The sequence below is a fragment of the Hylobates moloch genome, unplaced genomic scaffold, assembly GCF_009828535.3.
Source record: "Hylobates moloch isolate HMO894 unplaced genomic scaffold, HMol_V3 SCAFFOLD_3, whole genome shotgun sequence".
NCBI lineage: Eukaryota > Metazoa > Chordata > Mammalia > Primates > Hylobatidae > Hylobates > Hylobates moloch.
Window position 1 is genome coordinate 65,109,973 of NW_026652278.1, and position 21,296 is coordinate 65,131,268.

General features: G+C 53.3%; 1 protein-coding gene across 1 annotated transcript in view; it reads left to right on the forward strand.

Moving 5' to 3' along the window:
* COL13A1 (collagen type XIII alpha 1 chain) overlaps window positions 1–21,296 on the forward strand; it is a 79,192-nt gene that overhangs the window by 11,204 nt on the left and 46,692 nt on the right. Inside the window, exons 4-13 of the mRNA XM_058437018.1 lie at window positions 1,116–1,151; window positions 1,963–1,989; window positions 3,104–3,130; window positions 8,239–8,265; window positions 8,362–8,388; window positions 9,244–9,270; window positions 12,396–12,461; window positions 16,450–16,557; window positions 18,633–18,659; window positions 19,479–19,514. Of these exons, the coding sequence (XP_058293001.1) occupies window positions 3,128–3,130; window positions 8,239–8,265; window positions 8,362–8,388; window positions 9,244–9,270; window positions 12,396–12,461; window positions 16,450–16,557; window positions 18,633–18,659; window positions 19,479–19,514 (321 nt within the window). The 5' untranslated portion in view covers window positions 1,116–1,151; window positions 1,963–1,989; window positions 3,104–3,127. The remainder of the gene's footprint in view (window positions 1–1,115; window positions 1,152–1,962; window positions 1,990–3,103; window positions 3,131–8,238; window positions 8,266–8,361; window positions 8,389–9,243; window positions 9,271–12,395; window positions 12,462–16,449; window positions 16,558–18,632; window positions 18,660–19,478; window positions 19,515–21,296) is intronic.

The following is a 21,296-nucleotide window of genomic DNA, read 5'->3' on the forward strand; positions in this document are numbered from 1 at the left end:
AGGGTCACACAGTCATAGTTGGAGGCAGGATTAGAATTTAGTCTGCCAGTCTAGAAAGTCCATGCTTGGGAAGAGAGTCTGGCTGTGTCAGCCAAAGGAGACCCCAAGCTGAGAACTGGGCATGTTTGTTTGGTGGTGAACGGCAGGTGAGCCAGTGTGTCTGAGCATAGAATAGATGGAAAGATGTGGCAGGAAAGGAAACTAACGTGGTTGATGGGGATGGGATTGAGGGATGGCCTTGAACATGATAGAAAGGAGCCATTGCTGGTTCTTGAGAAGGAGAGTGACAAGACTCATGTTTCTTAGCTCTCCATCACCCTTGACCACCTGGCCATCCCTCCTCAGCCGTGCATCATCACAGCCTTGTGCTTCTTCTAATCTCATCACATCCCCTTTGTCCTGAATCTTGATCATAAACCACTGGATCATAAATCACTGTGGCCAGTGAACCTGCTTCTAGTCTCCACCCTAAATATTTATTTGTGTTGCACTCTGCACTGCCAGGAAAATAGGCATAGATTGCTCTGCATCCCACAAAGATTAGGAGATGCTCAGAGACTGCCCAACTGCTAGGAGAAGCCTGCTGGCTAGGGTGAGAGGAACAGGAGCAATCTGACCTAGTCTAGCCTGAATACACACATTTTGAAGGTCAGGTTCTGATATCCAAGCCATCCTTAGATAAGTGGCCATGAGCAATGACTGTGTAAATAAAAAGGGGCTTAGAGGATCGCAGTCCAAGAGTTCCATGTGCTGCAGGCTGAGTCTCCGCTGGCCCTGCTGGCCCCACTGTCCCATGTGTCTGTTTACAAGCCATGCATCCACAGCGGTGAGGAGCTCTCCAGGAGCCACTTCCCAGAAGTAGACCCAAAGGACGCTGGCCCTTCCTGTTCCTTTCCCACCCCCAGCCCCCGCAGGAGATTTCCTATGATGTTCCATTTCATCTTTCTCCATCTTCCCTCCCAACCCACTAACCACAGTGAGTGTCCCCCAAGGACGATCACACAAAGTGAGAGGGATGGGAGCAAAGATGAACTGGAGGGCTAGGGACTGGCTGCGTCTCCTCCTTGCTCAATCTCACATGTCCCTTGTTTTTTTTTTTTTTTTTTTTTTTTCAGGGTCAACCAGGCACTAGAGGTTTCCCTGGATTTCCGGTAAGTGGAGAAGGCTGAAGTTAGCTGTGTCCCAGGTGGTCTGTAGGCCTGATTGGGTTAAACTTCATCTGAGGTCAGCCCCGGTTCCATTCTTTCTCTCCCAAACCCTGGTCATTAAGGACTTGCTTCTACAGCCATTCATGGACACCAACTCAGGACAGTAGCTCAGCAGTCAGGTCATGATGCAAGGAATAAACACAGGGAAGCAAATACACAAATTAAGGGGCAGCAGGACAGGCCCCAGGTGAGTGAAGTCACAGGCTGATAAACCCCAGCATGACCTGGGAATATAGAATGGACAATGCCCTGTGGGAGAACACCCTGCAGTTCAGCCTGTGCCTGAGCTTTGAGAGGAGATCCAGCGTGGGGGAGGCAGAGGGGTGGCCATCTGGGTGTCCTTGACCTCTGCCTATGGGGCCTAAGGCAGGTTCTGACAGGCAGAGCAGAGGGAGCAGCTCCCCTTTTCTCCCGGCCTCAATGCAGCCCAGCCCCTGATTTCTAGGAGCACACCACCTACTCTGCACTCAGGGCAAGGGTTAGGTGTTTGACATTAATGGGGAGGCCAGCCATTGGGTTCTCTCTTGTGCTGTGCACCTGGCATCCAACATTCTATTATTCTCAATCCCATTTCAGGATGGGAAGTTGAGGCCTAGGCTTACCCATGGACACATTAACAAGTACGTGGTCAAGCAGGGCCTTGAGCTCCAACTTATCAGAATCCAGAATTTGTGCTTTTCCCCACTGCCCAGGCAGCCTCTTTGGCAGGAGTCCTGCGATGCTTAGTCTTTACATCTGGCCTTTCTGGTTTCAGGGTCCCATTGGGCTGGACGGCAAACCGGTAAGTGGACCCGCTGTCGGGGAGGGCTCCTCCCCTCACTGCAGGTCAGTGATCCTGGATCTCTTGGTCCTTCTGCAAGACACTGAATCCTTGGAAAATGCTTTACTTAGAAAGAAAAGTCCTGGAGCTGAAGCGTTGTCACTAGTGGGAAGTGGAGGGAGCCATTTGAGTCACCCCTGACCCCAGTGGCCTTCCCCAGGGCACAGGTCCCCAGCTGCCCAGCTTGGCTTTCAAAGTCCAGGCGAGAGCCATCCCTAGAATGGGTGATTCTGGGTGGGGTGGGGGTGAGGTCAGGAGGCAGTGAGGAGAGTGGAGGTACGGAGGTCAAATAGCTGGTCTGAAGAGCCTGGCTACTCATGCACACGCTTGCCCCTGCTCCCCAGCGCCTGTGTCTCCCATGGCCCTGTCCTGGAGGTCAGGGTCTCCCTCCCCGATTGAGACCCCACATGTGTGCTCAAGTCCATGTGGAGACTGCTTCCCACCACAGCTCCTCTCTTTGTTCATTTCAATCCTTTGGACTTGGTTCGCTGACACAAATGTTCATGGGGGAAAGGAGTCCCCTCCCCAGTCCTAGGAGCAAGTCAGCTAGAAGGGAGCATGACCCATCCAAAGCCCTCAGGGTGGATGGAATGCAGCCCCACTCACAGCCACGCCTGGCCCCACCACTCGCCTCTCTCAGTTGAGGGACCCTAGCACCACCCAGTCACTCTCCAACTGCAGGCCAGCGAGCTAAGTGCAGCCCAGGAGTGCCAGCAATCATTTCCACTCATGTCATGGGACCAGGCATCCCCCAAAGCTACCCTGGACATGTGGATGGCATGAGAGTCGGGGTCTAGGGAGACTACCCCCACCCCTGCTCTCTGAAGGGCAGGCAGCTGCTAGTGAGGCCCAGTGAGGGGCAGTGAGCAAATGACCTAGCCTTAGGGACTGGGTGAAGGAGTGCACAAGCCAGAAGGTGCAGATGGAGCACAGGAGACAGGGAGGAGCACGGGGGGCAGGGAGGAGCACAGGGGGCAGGGAGAAGCACAGGGGGCAGGGAGGAGCATGAAAGACAGAGGGTGGAACTTCTGGGCTGCAAACATTGCACCTGGTACTCACCGTCTTCTCCTTCCAGGGCCACCCAGGACCAAAGGGCGACATGGTAAGAGCCAACTTTCCTGCCTTCCCGAGATGGGTGGGGGTTGGCCCAGCGTCATAGTCACAGCCAAGCACTGCAAAGTGGGTCCCACAGGGACAACAGGAGTGGCTGCCCGTGCTGGTCACTCCCCAGCTGTGTAAACCACATGCCCTGGATCCTCACCTCAATATGCAGGGAGGAGAAATGGGCAGGGGCTTCTCCATCTGAAGCATGAGGATGGGAGATCCAGAGAGAGTGCATACCTGGCTGGTTGCATACAGAGGTCAGTGTCCAGCTTAGTGCTCTGAAACCACACTCACATGGGCCTTGGGAGACAAGGTTTCATCTGCACTCACAGGGGACACTTTCTCTAGGAGACATCATTTCTACTGAGCCTGAGGTCCCTCAAGGCCTCGTAACCCCTTCCTGGTGCTGGCTGTGCCCTGAGCCACCCCAGGACTCCAGGGGTTCCTGCTCCACTGGGGCTGGTGGTGCCCAGTGGATCATCTCAGCTGGGGATGCCACATGCATCATCCCAAAGACCCCTTCCCCTCTCCCCATGCCTTCCTGGGAGTTTCTGTTTGGAGGTTGGGCCACTTGGCAAGTCAGGAGCAGGAGCAAGGTCTTCTCTTCCATGTCACAGCATCCCATGGCCACCACCCAGATGGATCTGCCCAGGGTAACTGGAGTGCCTCAGGCCCCAAAAAGGTGGAGAGACAACCTTTGCCCCAGCTTTCTCCTGGCCCCTACCTTCTGCAGAGCTTTGGAAATAAATTTGCTATCTCCACAGACCATCCCTTCCAGAAGGGAATGAGGGGCTGCCCACTCTCACGGTGGGCCAGGTCTCAGCAGGGACTGATGGGCCATAAAGAGCAAATGGGTCCCTGCTCCCACACTGTGGAGTGTATTTTGGTTTTCAATAAATCCCTGCTTTAAACAAACAAACAAACAAACAAACAAAACAGCCCTGGGCTGGGGTGCATTTCTGCCTCCTAAGTTCCAGGTCACACCTACACTGTGAGGGACCACCTCCTCCTCCACAGGTCAGTGGGCCAGGAATTTGTGCAGGGTGATGAAAGCAACACAGCAGGCTCCCCCATCCCTGTTCAGCAGGGGTCTGGCTCATGCCTTGCTCCAAGCGCTGGTGTGAAGACAACCCTTGACCCATGACTGGGGCACTGCCAGGGCACCGAGGGAGGCAGGTAATCTCGTGGATGGAAAGGGGGATGGTGGAGTGTTGGCTGCAAGGCCTGGGCTCCAGCCTAGCTCTGCCTAATTTGCCAGCTCCCTCTGGGCCCCAGCCTGTCCTCTTGAGTCAGATCCAGCTAACATTTATTGAGGGTTTGCCACGTGGTTGGCACTGGGCTAAGCACTTTGCATGACTGTCTCAATCCTCAGTGTAACTCTGTGTCCCAGGTCTTACTAGAATCTCCTTTGGCAGGTGTGGAAACCAAGGCTCAGAGAGTCCAAGTAACTTGCCTGAAGTCACACAGCTAAGTGTCCAAAACAAGATCGAACACAGTTCTTAAATTCCTTCCCTCCACATTTTATTACCTTCCTCCCTTTCTGTTTCCCTCACTCTTTGTCAGTCTTCCTGCCACCTTCCTTCTTTTAATGCATTTTTTATGGAATATCTAAAATGTGCTGGGCACTGCTTCAGGTGCTAGGGATAGACGGGAGAAAGAGAGAGACTGTCCTTGCCATCTGTAGCTCACAGTCTAGTAGGGAGACATCCTTTTAAATAATCACTCACATAACTAACAAGTTGCTTTGCAATGAGTACTATAAAAAGATAATCCTTAGTGCCCTGGAAATCTTGGTATAACAATAACCTCACCCAGGCCAAGGGTCGGAGATGGCTTTTCTGAGAAAGAGAATTTTGAACTAGTGCCTAAAGAATGAGGATTCAACTGAGAGAAAATAGAAAGGGGGATGGGAATGTGCTTTCTGGACATGGGAGAATAGCACATGCAAAGGTCCTGAGGCAGGAAAATCCTTGACATGTCTGCAGAACTGGAGGAAGGGCACTGGAGGCAGAAGGCCCTGGAGGCAGTGGCAGAAGAGCTGGCGCTGGAATCCAGGTCCCCCAGCAAGGTTTCCTCTCCATCACAGCTGCCTCTGCTGCAAATGCATTTCCTCCGGCCCCTGCCCCGTTCCTAGGCATGCTGTGCACATGCATGGAGTAGTGGAGACCAAGCAGGAATAAACTGCCATGCCGCATTGTTACAGAGGCTTAAAGGGCTTGGGGTGCTCATCCCTTCAGCCCAAGCTTCTTTCCCTCTCTGGCAGCCTTATGCTACCATAAGGTAGCCCATGGCCCCCCAGAAGTAATAATAATGGTCATCCTCTAGGCAGCACTCTGTCATCCTCATAACAGCTTATCATCCCCACTTCATGAGAGGGGAAATTGAGGCACAGAGTGGCTAAGTACATCGCCTGAGGCCACAGAGCTCCTAAATACCAGAGCTGAGATTCAGACCCACGCGGTGGGGTCTTACCCCTCGATCACACCTCCTCTCAGCTGCCAGCACTTTGTCCTGGAGGAAAGGGACCCTTCCATGGGGCCGCTTTTCCTGCCCTCACTCTGCCACACCGTCCCTCTGCCCCACGCACTTGACCGCCTGTCCAGGGATCAGAGCTAACTCAACAGAAAAGGCAGGCCCACCCCCTCTCTCGTGAGCCCACATCAGTAGGATAGATCCCCTGTCTGCCTCATCAAATCCAGCAGGCCACACAGCCATCCGATTCCTGTTTGGCTTGGCATGGGTACCCGAGCTGTTAGTTGCCCACCGCTGTCCAGCATCATTACCTTGCCCTGCTCTTCATCTGTCTGTCTCCTGCCCCAGATGCTGTCCCCTCCGCTGGCGTCCCACTGGGACACTGGCACTCACCCTCATTGCTTAACCTGTGTCCTCACCTGTCAAAAGGGAGTCACCTCTGCCCTGACCCCCGACTTCACATTATTCCCAAGAACCTGAAATAAGGTGTTGAAGTGTTAGGAGGACACAGTTGTACAATAGTGCAGTTGGGGGGTGGACAAGATTGGGGGTCTGAGGCTCAGGAATGACATAAGGGCTGTAAAGCAAGGCCTGGACTGAGTCCAAATCTCACCCACCGCCCACAGGGCTGTCGAAAGAGTGAGGAGCGCCAGGCACTCAGAACATGCCTGGTACACCAGAAGCAGACAGGTGCCTTAGCTATGCTTCAGTGGCGGTTAGCAGAGGCCTGGTGGCAAGTGCTAAGCACATCACCCGTGGCCATGGCCCTTAAAGGGGCAGGTGCTGCCTGGCTGAAGATAACTGGTATCATGTGTTGTTGGGCCTCAACATATTTAAGAGAAACTTGAAATCGAAATTTTTACTTGCACTCTGCTTGCTCTTAAGTGTTGGCAACTAGTTGAAATAAAACCATGTGGGACAAACAAAATCCCTATGAAGACCACGATTGTCCCCTGGGCCACTATTTGGGATGTCTGGTCTCAATCGTCCAAGTCTCTGCAGTCCTGAAACTCCGCCTGCCCCTCCCCCATCACACTTATATCTTGTCCTGACAGAGGATGACCTGGTCACCTGGGGTCTGGGCCCGGGTTCCCCGCCGGATGAATCATGCGCTGCAGAACTTCATTCTAAACACTCTGCCAGGCCGAGCGCAGTGGCTCACACCTGTAATCCCAGAACTCTGGGAGGCCAGCACGGGCAGATTGCTTGAGTCTGGGAGTTTGAGAGCAGCCTGGGCAACATGGCAAAACCCTGTCTCTACAAAAAAATGGAAGAATTAGCCAAGCACGGTAGTGTGTGCCTGTAGACCCAGGTATTTGTGAGGCAGAGATGGGAGGATTGCCTGAACCTAGGAGGCAGAGGCTGCAGTGAGCAGAGATCACACCACTGCACTCCATTCTGGGCAACGGAGCAAGACCCTGTCTCAATAAAACAATAAAAGATAAACAAACACTTGGCCAGACACATGGGCTGGGAGTGCCACATGGATGGTCCCAAAGGCCACTTCTCCCTTCCAGTGATGCTCTTGGGGGTTTCCCAATTTGGAGGTGGTCCTGTTGGCAAGTGTCAGGAGCAGGAGCAAGGCTCTGGCACATCACAGCATGCTGCGGCCACCTCCCAGATGGACCCACCCATGGGGATCCGCAGTGCTTCAGGCCCCAAAGAGACTGGTGGCTCAAAGGGACCTGCTTATGGCTCTAGCCAAGTCTAGAAGCCCTGACTCCCAAGGTCTGGCCCAGTTCCAAGCGTTCAGCAGAGTGGAAACAGCTGGACCTTGGCCGTCAGACAAACCTGGGCTCCTGTCCCAGTGCCACCATTCACTGAGCCACGGGGCCTTGTCTTTGTCACCTCTCTCGGGAGCTGGAGTGGACATGAGCATCTCCCTCACAGGCACATACCTGAAGAGCCAGCCTCAGGGTGGATCCTCAGCTCATAAGGCATTTGTTTTCTCCTCTTCCCTCCACCAGCCTTGGTGCAGCTTCCTAAGAGAGCCAGAGCATGCTGGGCCCTCCCCAGACAGCAAGGGTCCCTCCCAACCCCGGCTCCTTTCTTAGCCCTGCATGGACAAGACAACCTTGAAGGAAACCTCAAGACCCCTCATATTTCTTGGAGAAGTCCGGAACATGGCTTCAGTTGCCAACTTCCTGCTTTCTCTCTTTTGCTGAAGGTTTCTCTAAGGCCCCCATTGTCTGAGGCATTGGCCCAGCCCCCCAGGCCAGAAGTTCTTCTGGTTCAGTGGGCTTCACTGCAGCCTGGGAGGCAGGAGGTGGAATGTGCTAGTGTCTCCCAGAGGCTTGATGCATGTGAGGTAGGGGGTCCCATGGAGCAGAAAACTCCCTGACCTCTAGGTACAGCCCCTCCATAGCTGGCCCATGAGATGCTGGTGGTTGGAGGAATGGATGAAAGATGCCATCTGTTCTTCATCACAGCCCTAGTCCTGCCCACTGATGGGTGAAGCAGCTGAGACTCTGTGAATGAGGCCACACCACCTTGCATGTGGTGGGCATGGGAAGACCTGGCCATGGCTGGTGGAGCCCAGCCTTCGGGATTCAGCCCCAATCCCCACCCAGGCAGGTGTCCCTGATTGCCCGTCTTCTGTCTGCCCACTGACCTGTGTGTGTTTACTTCCCACAGGGTCTGACGGGTCCCCCAGGACAGCCGGTTGGTACCTCATCCTTCTATTTCCCAGCAGAGAAGCTTCGCGTGGCTGTGACCTTAGCTTTGGTTTCTAACTCTCTCATCTCCGTCTCTTTGTAGGGACCCCAGGGACAAAAAGGAGAAAAGGTAAGAGCAGTGGAGGTTTCCTAGAGTCTCCATCTCAGGAAATGGCCTCCCAATTGGTAGAAAGGGGTCAATTATGGTTATTTTCAAACTTTAGTTGTAATTGACAGAACCAGGAAAGCCCCCGAGGTGCCGCATAATAGATTCAGTTGACACCCTCCAGGGGACATCCTTTTCTTGGAGTGAGGGGTCCTCCTGGAGGCTGGTCCGGGTGACATCCTTTTCCAGGGATCCTCCTGGAGCCTGGCCCTCTTCAGCCTCTTTCTGGGCCCCTCCCAGCTGTCACTCCATGGTGTTCCCTGACACCTCCATGAGCCTCTGGGATTCTGAAGCATCAATCTGTAAACCACTGGCCTGGCCTCCTGCCCTCCTGCCCTCTCTGTCTTGTTGAATTTCTGATAGAGACTCTGCTTTGCTTGCCCTTGGGCCGCTGGTAGAGGGGCCTGGCGCTCCCAGCTCAGAGAAGGTGGCTTGGGGGCCCCCATGGTGCCGGCTGCTCCCATCCAGTGGCTCCTGTTCAGGGCTGTCTGGTGGGCCTGCCTAGAGGGTCAACCTTTCGCCAGGCACAGGGCATAACTCCCGACTCTGCCACTATGGCAAGTGGTGTAAGGCGAAGCCCCGCCCCTAGGCTCCCTGGGGCCACTTCCAGGCAGGCCCTGGAAGTTTCTTCCTTGCTGCTAGCCAGGGGCAAGGGAGGGACTTAGTTCTCCTGCCTCAGAGGGCTCAGACCAAAACTAGAGCAGGAGAGCTGGTGAGCTGTGAGATGTGTGGCATGTCCTGAAGTGCTGGGGGTGCTCTGAGAGACAGGTACCCCCAGCAAGTGCCTAACACCACCTTTCCCTTCCCTCTCCTTCCCAGGGTCAGTGTGGAGAGTACCCACACCGGGTAAGTGAACCCCTAAAATTGAGCAGGGCCCTTTGATCCATCCCTGGGGCACAGCACCCAGCTCAGCCTCATCTCCCTGGGGTCTCCAGTTACTAACAGATCATGGGGGAACAGGAGCACCCAGTGCCCTCTGCACTCAGCAGTCAGAGAGGGGAGCTTGGGGTGGTGGTGCGTCTGGTGGGAACAGCTGATGTGTCTCTCCGGCCATGTGCTATGTGGAGCTGCTCATCACCTGTGCGTGTCTGTAAATCTGCCCCTTTGTACGTCTGTCCGACTTGGTATGTTGGAGTCTCCTGCTGTGTGTCTGGAGCTCTGTGGCTCCTCTGCACATGGCCCTCTGTGGCAGCGTGACTTGTGTGAGTCTGTTTGACTCCCCACCCAACCAGCATGTGTGTGCAAGTGTGTGCGTGTGTGTGTGGCGGTGGGGGGGTGGTGTCTGGCAGCCTAGCCATGGCCAAAAAAGTGGGACTTTTCGATTAGTCACTGTATCAGATGATGGTGTTTCACATCCAAACCTCGATGATGGGAGATAATCGGGGACTGACTGCAGCAATTCAAGGATAAAATCTCTCCTTGGCCTCTTTAAAAACAGAGGAAGCCCTTCTCCAAGCAGGGTGGGGATTTCAGGCTAAGATGGTTCCTCTGCCCACCCCCGCCTGCTCCTTCCTTTTCCTTGCTCCACCCCAAGATATAGAACCCAAAAGACTGCTGTTGTCCTGTTAGGAATCTTCAAACTTGTGTTCCAGCAGCAGGGTCGATCTTGGGACAGGGGAGAGCAAGATACACACAGCTTCCTCTAGCAGGAGCCCCAGTGAACTGGACCCAGAAAAAAAATGCCCCTCATTTTGTGGATTGGCCTCGTTGCTCCCAGACCTGGACAGCAGGGATGGAAGATGAGCATCTTTAGGCATCTCTCCCCTCTGTCATGTGCCCCATGGTGCTCAGCTTCCCTGGCTGCCCACTCCTGCCAGGCAGGTCCGGGTGGTGCGATTTTGGGAGTGGAGACAGACATAAGCCGGGCTCAGTGTCAGCTTGACTCTAGAAGGCCGTCAGGAGGGCCATGCTAGCAGGGTCCAGCCTCTGCCCAGACCCTCAGGAAGCTGGAAGGCAGGCCTGAGGTCTGGGTTCCTGGGCCAGGGAACCACTATGAGCCTGGTACGTGAGAGGCTGGGATGGGTTTAAGGCTACGGCGGTGCTGGGCCCAGGCTGAGGAAGGCAGGCCAGCAGCAGCGCAGTCAGAGCCAGCCTGTCAGCAGCATGTGCTCCAGGGATGCAGGGGCCCTGGTGTTCCGGCCAGCCTGATCCTGATACAATAATAGGTCAGCTGTGTTTATTTGAAACGATGGGCTCACAGGATTGTTATGTTACCCGAAAGAAAGACAACATCCCCCAGCACAAAAGACAACACAACTGCAGACGCTTTGGTAGTGTGTCACCCGTCCTTAGTGAGCTTTTGGAGTGGGGTGGGGGCAGGGCTCTCTGTCCCTGAGCCCAACACAAGGAAAGGGAAGGGCACAGTGACAGAAGGCTGCAGAATACCCCTGGCCACAGGGTGCAACGAAGCCTGACCTCATGACGGTGGCACTCTGGGGAACATGTCAAGCGTGGGGCAGGGGCGTAGATTTGGGATCCCAGCTGAGGGGCAGAGCAAGTTTATTTAGAAGAGGGTAGAAAATCAGGGGGCTTCTAGAGATCTGTTGGCTTTCCAAGGGGTCGGGTTGGGGTGGCAGGTCTCGGGGCCCGGAAGACACCAAGAAATCCAGGTGGCCTCTCCTCCATTCCAGCCTGTGGCTTCCCCAGGGAGGGAGAGGAGAGGGGTGGGGAGCAGGGGAGCTGGTCTGTGGGCTCTCCCCTCACGGTCCCTGTCACCCTGTCTCTGCCACCTCCATCCCCTCCCAAACTAGGAGTGCCTAAGCAGCATGCCAGCAGCTCTACGCTCCAGCCAGATAATTGCCCTGAAGGTTTGTAGGTTCTGGAAGGTCTCCGGGCCCCTCTCCGCTGAGAGGCTTCCTGAACATACAGCCCAACATTGCACATCCCCAGGCCCCGGCAGCGGGAGCGGGTGGAGCTCTGTGTGCGACTGCTGTCCAAGAAGGCAGCAGCTGTGACCTGGAAAGGCCACACTTGGGCTCCCCATCCCCAGCTGGGCGCATTCGCAGCCCAAGCAGCTCCTAGTTCTTAACACTCATCCCAGGAGTCTCATGTGATTTAAGCGCTTTCAAAAACAAGCGGCTGATGACAGTATATGCCATCTTTGTTTTCACCTGGGCTCTGATGGCCTCCTAAAGCCATGAGTTGCTCAGCTTCAGTGGGTAGAGGGACTGGAAGCTGCAAGAATTTCCAGAAATGAAAATCACATTAGATAATATGACTGCAAGTTGCCTCCCGCAAAAACGTGGTTGAGCTTTCTGGAGATATCTTTGCCCAGCCTCTATTTTCCAGGCCCCACAGCCCCAGGGTGAGCCCTCAGCAGCACTTAGCATGTGCCCACACTGGCCGCACCCTCAGCCAGCTCAACCCCCGGGGAGCTGGGCTTGGCACTGCCCTTGACCACCCGCCCCAGATGCGCTGACACTAGCCTTTCTTGCTCAACCAAAAAAAGAACCCACTAGCCGCACAGCAGCCCAACTTCAAGTACCAATTTCACGGGCCCAGTGGTTCCCTGGCCAGAGCCTCCGAGTTGGCTCCCTTCTGTCCACCAAGCAGGGACGGGTGGGGCTGGCAGTGCAACGTTGGGCTGCGTGTCCAGCAGCCTCTGCAGCCCAGCATGGCCACGGAGGGCAAGCCTGGCCGTGGGGGGCCACTGTCCCATTCCGGGGGCTGCTGGTCAACACCCCAAACTCTGACCTGGAGGCTGAGGCCGGGTGTGGACTGAGGGCCACAACTCCTCCCAAGGGACAGCTGTGCCATCCAAGGGCAAGCTCCGCTCTGCATCTTCAAGCCGTGAGAGTGCCCTGTCCACTCCTTCCCTCCCACTTCTCATGTGCACGCTAATCTCTCTTCTCTCTTCCTCTGCTCCGGTCCCTCTTGGCCGCCCTGCCCTCCTGGCGACTTTTGGCATCGATCTGAATACCTGTGATCTTTGGCCTTTGCCCTCTGGCCCTCCAACTCATCTTTCTCCTCAGCTGCTGCCTCTCCTCAATTCAGTGCGACTGGCTCCACCCCCGGTCATAAAAAGGCGGACATTCCAGGTAGACACCTCCCGTTTGTCCAGACTATGTGTGGCTTTCCCAAGGGGCCTGGCAAGCCTGCTGGGGCTGCAGACAAAGCAAGAACCTCACTCTAATTCAGTGAAATTAAATTAGACAAAAATAGGCCCACGTATACCATAGACATGGAAATACACAACACACAGACCCCAGAGGACCCACAACTACCACCACACAATGATTACTCACAACAGCCACCAACAAGAGCTGTCATTGTGTGCCAGGCAACCTGTTACCCATTTCACAGGCCTGGTTATATTTCATTCGCCAACAGTTTTATGAATTAGGCATGATCATCCTTATTTCACAGATGAGGAAATCAAGGCTCAGAGAGGTTAACCAAGTTGCCAAGGTCACACAGCCAGTACATTGCAGAGTGGGGATTTGTACCCAGTCTCTCTGCCTGTTACTAGCTGTGTCATCTGGGGCAAGTTACTTGACCTCTCTGTGTCCCAGCCTTCTCTTCTATAAAATAAGGATAATAACAGTGTCTATTTCACAGGGCTGTTGTTGATACGTAAAGCACTTGGAATAGTTCCTAGCACAGTTTAAGCAATATAATTGTTAGCTGTTATTATTACTATTATCCATATTTTGGAGATAAGGTAACTGAGGCTCAGAGAAGTGAATTGATTTGCCCAAGGTTACACTAAGAGTAAGAGGCAGAATTGAAACTGGCCTTGAAGCAGAATTGAAATTGAAGTCAGGTCTTCAGAACCCATATCCAGGGCTCTCTCAGCTGGACCTACCTCCTCTCTACTTAGAAATGCAGACTGCTTAGCATCTGATCCCTCGTAACCTGAGTTTGGGGAGCAAGGGAATTTGTGGAGGGAATGTAGTCCACAACCCACATTGTGAGCAAGTGCTTCCTTCTTCTTCCTGCCTTCCTAACCCAAGGAGGCTTGGATAGGAGCAGATCACAAAGAACAAAACCATCTGGCCTCTGCTCTTCAAGAGATCACAGCTTGATTCCAGGCTGGGTGGTCCATGGCTGCCCCTGTGCTCCTCACCTTTCTCGTGCTGCACCGGGTCCCCCACCCAGCACAGGGATGCTAGCAGTGGCAGGGCTCTGAGCTGCTTTCTACAAGCCTGACTGCAGAGCCTCGAGTAACCATCCGGCCTGACTCAGGAGTCAGGAGCCCAAGGGCCTGGATGTTCAGGCACCTGATTGAACAAGGCTGAAAAATCCCTCCAATTAACAGCTAAAAATACAGAGGGACACGTGACTCCAGTGCCATCCAAGCCTGCAGGCCACATATCTCATTACGCCTGGCCAAATCCTCGAGAGCCTCCGTGTGCCTGAGCACTCACTGGAGCATGGCTACTCAGGAGGCCCACTGGCAGCTCAGAGAAGCACCAGGCCCACCCCTGTCACCCACCCCAGCCTGTGCCGGACCCCATTCCAGGAGAGCTGAGTCCACACTCTCAGAATAGCCATTCTCCTGGGCCCCAACAGCGACCTCCCGGCCTTAGTTGTATCAGCTGTTCTTTGTTGAGCCCTTGCTGGGTTCCAGGCATTGTTGTGAGAATTCTATGCAAATTATCTCATGCATTCCCCACATCAGCCACCTCATTATCCCCCGCTTTGCAAAGGAAAAAATCGAGAGGGGTGCAGGATTCCATCCAGGCCACTGCATGTTACTGCCTCCCTTTTCAAGAGCAAGAGGTGGTGAAGCCAGAACTTTTTGTGCTACCCTGACCTGGTTTCCAAAGTAGAGAAAGAAGATGAGGCACCTCTGAGCTACCTGCTGAAGATTCTGCCTCCGGAATCAGGTTTTTTGCTGTCAGCCACTATGGGACATAAAAATGCTTGTCCATTTCTTATCAATAAACCAATATTGATTTTACAGGCTCTGCAAGCCGCTTAAACATTGGGTCTAAGATTCACTGAAAAAGGAAGCTTTCTGTGAGATATGATGTGCTTAGCAGATGGCGCTGGAGGTCACTTCCAAAGAGCAGAAAGTGTAGACAGTGAGCCTTTTTGCTGGGGGCTTACTTGGAAAGAATAGGAAGAGTCTGCAGTTCCAACTTTGGGTCCTGGCGCCACCCTGAATTCCCATGTGACTTTGATCAGGGAATTCAACTTCTTGGAGCCTCAGTTTTCTCTTCTGTAACATAGGAGTTGTGACGTTATGAAGATTCTAGAATTTCACAGCCAGAAAGGACCTCAGGAGTTTGCTTCAGACTAAGCCTCCCCCATCTTGTGAATGTAGAAACCCACAAAAAATATAAACACAGAAAGTACAGGATTCTGAGGAGGTTCCGAGACCCAAGCAGCTGAATCAGATTTAATGTGGTTGAAAAGGAGCCTGCACTGGTCCCTTTTTAAGGCCCGAGGCTTAGTGAAGCCTTTCTCGGTTCAGAAGAAACACTGACACCTGAGACTTATCAACAACCAACATGCAGCCGGGTGGGGGACCTGCAGTCAGGGCAGCTGCCAAAGTGATTTCAACACCTGTTCCTCTGCCATGGACACCCTGAGCCCTAAAGTGGCTTCTCAGAGGGTGTGGCAGGATAGGGCCCAGGCCCCAGAGTGACACTGCTAGATGCCATCTGCCTACAGGTTTTCCAGCCAAAAGATGGTGCAAGCAGGTCTTGCTGAAAGCTTACATTTCTCATTCCCAGGTTGTGCACTCCTATTTATCACCACCACTTCCCTCTAGAGTTTGCAGCAAGCATCATCAGCTGCCTTCCTCACATGGGGAAGCAGGAGACCCAGTGTGTCATAGGAGCTTGCTGAGATCCTCTGAGAAAGGTGGGCCGGCCTGGAACTCCGGCTGCCTGCATCCCCCAGCCTCCACCCTGGAGCTCCCACACCTGCCAGGAGGTTCTGCTTCAGCCCATCTGCAGGGACGGGCCCCTCCTCACAAGAGCTAAGCCCAGATTGATCCCAGAGAGGTCATTTAGAAAATAACAAACCAAGGAGCCGGGGTTGGTTTAGATCTAAGATGACTTTGTGTTGCCCCAGCCCTGAAATCTGGGTCACGTGCACCAGGCCGTCTCCTCCTCCAGGGGAAGCATGATGCCATCCCTACCTCCCTGGGCTCATAGTCCACCCTGGGGACAGGCATGGTGGGAAGGCTGGGCTCAGAGCAACTGGCTGAGGAGACAAGGGAATAATAACAGCCTCTCCGCACAGCATAAAGCACTTCCACACAGCTTCCAAACTCTTTCAACGAAACCAAAGATTGCAGGCTCAACTGCCCTCCGAGGCCAGGCAGATCACCTAAGTAACAGAAGCAGGCTGTGTGTGAGAAGGGCTAGGAGGGAGAGGACAAAAGCAGCCGGAGAACTCAGGCCCCACTTAACAGGCAGCCACTCCTTGGATGTAGAAATGTGGGCCCAGCACAGGCAGGGTTCCCAGTGTTTCATCAGAAGCCACCAATTAAAATTTTGTATGTAAAGTCTCTTGCTCAGTTGTTTAGTGAGCCAAACAAAATTCCATGGCTTTGACCTAAGGATCCCCTTTGATCCTCTGGGTCAGATAGTCAAAGACAGCAAAAAGCTGAGACAGGAAACGAGGGCTATTGTTCCCATTCTACGGCTGAGAGACTGGGGCTTAGGGAGACCTGTGCCTCACCACACAGGGAGGGTGACAGAGGCAGGCCCAGGCTGAAGATTCAGGCCATCTGGCCAGGCTGGGAGCAGGCCTTTGGTTGGGCCAGGGGCTGTCTCCCACCTGCTCCTCTGCCTCTGCCCGCCGCAGAATGTCTCTCCGCAGCAAGTCCTCTTTGGAAGCCCCAACTTCAGGGACCTAACATCTTGGCGTTCTTCTCACTGCCACCAGCCCCTGCATGTCATCACCGCTACCACAGCATCATCACCATCACGCCACCGCCTCCTCCCCCCATCACCACTGCCTTCTCAGCAGAAATCACAGCAGGCCTTCACCGGCTGCATGGTCTAAGGGTGGGGGACAGTCTGCAGCTCTGGGGGCCTTTGCTCTAACATTCGTTTCCATGAACCTCAGGGTGAACAGAGCCAGGCCAGCATCCAAGGTCCACCAGGGCCCCCAGGCCCCCCTGGACCAAGTGGACCTCTGGGGCACCCAGGACTGCCAGGGCCTATGGGACCACCCGTAAGTATTCCCTTCCTCTCTCCTTCAAGACTTGTCCCAAGAACTCTCTGGAAACCTCCAAACCTTGAATAGGCAGTGGGTCCCCTACAAAAAGCAGAAATGCCTTGGCAGCGCCATTGCATGTGGGTGAACCATGCAAGGGGCTATTCATCCCCATCACATTCATCACCTGTTGCGCTCTGGCTCTGAAACGCAACCTGGGCCATGTCCCCTGCCTTCCAGGGAGGAGACCGCCAACAGTCTGCCTGCCCCGTTCCCAGCCCCAGCAGAGAGGAATTTGGAAAGAGAATTCCCAAGGGCACCTCTGATGGCTATCCCTGAGCCCCTTAGCAAAACCTGAGTTGGGGCAGTGGGTTCTGAAGGAGGTAGTGAGGGGTCATCCAACTACCTGGCACCCCAGTGAACATGCCTTCCAGGGGTGTGTGCAGGTTTCACACTGCTGGGCCACCTGCCAGCTGAGCTGAAGGTCCAGTCAGCCAAGATCCCTATGTCAAGCCTGAGGATGCATCAAGCCTGCGGGGCCTGCAGGGCCACTGCCTGGAGGACTCCAGAGAGGCCAACTGGCACCTCTCCAGGCTGGACCACATTCAAGTGACAGGTCAAGTCCAGCGGCCACCAAGTCACCCATGTTCAAGCCCTGGCTAAGACTCCACTCTTTCCCAGCCCAATTTATACAACAAAGCCCCGGGACGGAATAACTCAGTGGGTACCTGGACTTCAGAGAAAACGGGTCTTCCACTCACCCGTAAGACTAATGTTATTGGAGAGGCAGGTAAAGGGCAAAATGCTTTTTAAATAATGTTTTTCCCATGTGGTAGAAAAACCAAAACAAAACCTGTTTTTCCTTCTTATGACAAAAGCACCATTAATTAATTGTGAAAAGAATGGAACACAGACAAAGAAACAATGTTTGTGCGCATCTCTGATAGTTTTGCTGGAATAGAGTCCCAGAGGTGGAATCACTGGGCCAGGGTGTCCCCAACAAATAGCACCCTGTGTGGACGGCCACATTCTAGATGGCCTGGTTGCACGTCTGAGCCCCTTGGCTGCCCAGCTTTCAATCTCAAAGCTTGTTATAGGGTCTCCCTGGGCTGGGCCACAGCTATGGCCAAACAGAGCACCCACCTTGGCTGGGAAGGCCAGCACAATGACCCCTGCAATGCTTGACCCCTGAAATGAATTTTAAATTTTTCCACAATTTCTCCCCAGCACCCCAGAGAGGGGGGTTAGTCTTATTTCCACCAGTTTTTAGATGGGAAAACCTGAAAGGAAGGGAAACTTAGGAAACGGAACCAAACTAAGGGAAGAAAACCAAAAAGTGCTCCAAATTCACTTTTTGCTGAACGCTGCCCTTTCCACCCCACCCCTCTCCTAACACTTTGGGCTCTTACTCACTGAACCCAAGCCAGGTGGTTTTCTTTGTTAGGTTGTTTATAACAACAACGACAACAACAACAACCAAAAGAAGAAAACCAGAGAGCATGTTTCTTAAACCAATTGCAACAGACCAGACTCAGGCATCATGGCTTTCTCCAGCCCACGTTTGCTGTCCACACCTACACCCAAGGCTGCGGTGGAGCCAGCCTTCCCTGGCCTCTCTCCCTCAGCTCACACCACCTCACCGTGGCCAGCTGTCATGCCCACAGCACCATGGGCAGAAGGAGACAGAGGGCTCCTCCACCGGCAGGCAGGACCAAGGGCAAAACCAAGGCTCTGCTGGGCAAGGCCAGCTTTCTAGGGAGGAGTTCCAATTAGGAGGTGGGTGAATGAGGATCTGGACCAAACCACACTGTCAATTTAGCATGATGCCGCTGACCTACTTTCCATGGGCGAGCACAGCAGAGTTGCCCACGGCGCCCACATGGCTGCAAAGAGGGACATAAGCCTGTTATCCCCACGTGCCCTCAGCAGGTTTCAGATCCCCCTCTGGGATCCACTAGAGCTGTTGGCTACAGCATGCCTATTCTCTTGCCATAGCTGTTGGAGCTGCTCTGCCCCTAGGGTCCACTGTAACTATGGCTAGCCCCAACCAGCTCTACTCACCTTTGTTTTTTTTTTTTTTTTTGCTCCCACAGGGCTTACCTGGGCCTCCTGGACCAAAGGTGAGTGTCCTTCTGGGTGATGTGTTGAACAGGTGGGAGAATTCCCTGCAGGAGGGAGGGGGAGGCGGCACAGAAAGTGACTGAGGCAGGAGCAGAGAGGGATCTCAGCTGAGAGACAGATCAAGCTTGACCCACTTCCAAAACACCACCCTTCTCAGGAACTAATTTGATTCCAACAAGAATTGCACTTCTTGTGTGCTCAGGCCAATGAAGCAAGTGCTACGGGCCAGCATTGAAGGCACAGTCCACCCTCCAAGGAGCATAACGTCTAGCTGGAAACTCTAAGCTCATGCCCAGAACACCATCACAATATCCCAATAAAATAGTGTTTTATAAGGTGTCAGAATGGGAAGAGACCTCTAGTGTAATCCAGTCTCCTGTGAACCCTCACCCAGAAGCCCACAATGTCAAACAGGCTCTCCCTTTGATGCTGGGGACCCTGGGGCTCTGGGGACAAGAAGATGCCAAGCACCGATTGTGCCCAACTATCTTATAAATGCAGACGCTAAGAGCTCTAAGGGAAAGTGACTTGTCCATGTTCAATAGAATCAGGTCTCCTGGGTCTCTACCCAAGTGACTCTTACCACCATTCCTCAGCCTCTGCAAAGTGGAGCTTGTTCTCAAGAGTAGAACAATCTGTGTTGGCCTCAGAGGAAGCTAAGAGCTGTTGCTCCTGGGAAGGCTGGAGATGGGTGTTGAAGGGGCAGTGGGACTTGGAGTCATTGAGAGGAAGACAGATGGTATTGTGTGGGGGAACAGCACAAGTCAAAGTTTGGCAGTGGGAAAACCTCTTTCATGGCCTTCTCTTTGTTTCCCCAGGGAGACCCAGGAATCCAGGGCTACCACGGCCGGAAGGTAAGATGGAGGGGGAGGACCCAAATGGGGCAGGACTTTGGACAAATCAGTGGCCTACTGGACCTCAGACCCAAGAGGGTCTCTCCCTTCCAACCTAGGTGGCTGTGCCTGTACTGAGGCAGGCCAGGTTCTCACTGGCCCCCCGAGGGCCTGATAAATGGCAGCCAGATTACTGGGATCCACCTAGGCAGAGTTCTTTCTGTGCTGAGCAAGGATGTAGGACGTGGAGGGGTCCAGCTCTTACAGGCCAGAGAGTCAGAAGCAGTCCTGCATAAATAACCCCAGTGAAGGCAGACTTTATTAAGTGCACTGCATGATTACAGGAGGTGGAGAGACAAGTTTCAGGTTGAGAGAAGCTTGGGAAGTATTCTGGGAGAAGACAGCCTGAGAACTCAACCTTGATGAATGGGTGGATGTATCAGTTATCTATTGCCATGTAACAAACCATTCCAAGTTTACTGACTCTCTGTCACAATTCTGTGGATTGACAGTCTAGGAATTCTGCTAATCTCACCTGGGCTCACTCATGCAGTCACACCAAATGACAGATAGAAGGGTGAGAGGGGACAAGATGGCCCCATTCACATGTCTGGTAGTCAATGCTGGCTGTGGGCTGGGGGCCCCTGTTCTCCACATGGCCTCTTATCCTCCAGGAAGCTAGACAGACTTCCTTACAGCACAGCACGTCCAGGGCAGCATTCAAAATGGGCAGGTCCCAGTGCATAAAGACTTGTCAAGTATCTGCTTGTATCACATTTTCTAATGTCTTATTGGTTGAAGCAAGTCACATGACCAAGTCATGTGAGTCAGTGTGGGAAGAGTCTTACGCTCTACTTCTTCATTGGAGGAGTAGAAAGCATTTGTGGCCTTGGTTTTTTTTGGTTGTTTTTTTTTTTTTTGAGACAGAGTCTAACTCTGTCACCAGGCTGGAGTGCAGTGGCATGATCTCGGCTCACTGCAACCCCCGTCTCCCAGGTTCAAGTGATTCTCCTGCCTCAGCCTCCTGAGTAGCTGGGACTACAGGTGCGCACCACTATGCCCAGCCAATTTTTGTATTTTTAGTAGAGATGGGGTTTCACCGTGTTGGGCAGGATGGTCTCGATCTCTTGACCTCATGATCCGCCTACCTTGGCCTCCCAAAGTGCTGGGATTACAGGCATGAGCCACTGTGCCCAGTTGTGGCCATTTTTAATCTACCACTCTGGGCCTTCAACTAGAAAATCTGATTGGAAATAATATTTTAGATAGGTAAACAATTTGAGCAAAGACCCAGAAGCAGTCATTATAATAACTATAATAGCAATAATAATTTTATGGTAGTCACTACTTACTGAACGCGTACTACGGTCTAGGCACTGTCTTTCAACACAAACTGCATTATTTTTAGCCCTAAAACCACTCTGTGAGGCTGATATGACTATTCTCCTATTTAAAAAATGAGAAAACTGTGTGTCTTAGTCCATTTCATGTTGCTATAACAGAATACCACAGACTGGGTAATTTATAAAGACAAGAAACTTATTTCTTACCATTGTGAAGGCTGGGAAGCCCACAGTCAAGGGGCCCATATCTGGTGAGGACCTTCTTGTTGTGTCATCCCATGGTGAACAGTGGAAGGGCAGGAGAGGGCGAGAGAACACGAGCAAGAGAAGGCTGGGCTTGCTTTTCTAACAAACCCACTCTCGCAATCACATACCCACTCCCACAATAACTAACCCACTTCCATGATAACTAACCCACTCCCACAATAACTAACCCACTTCCATGATAACTAACCCACTC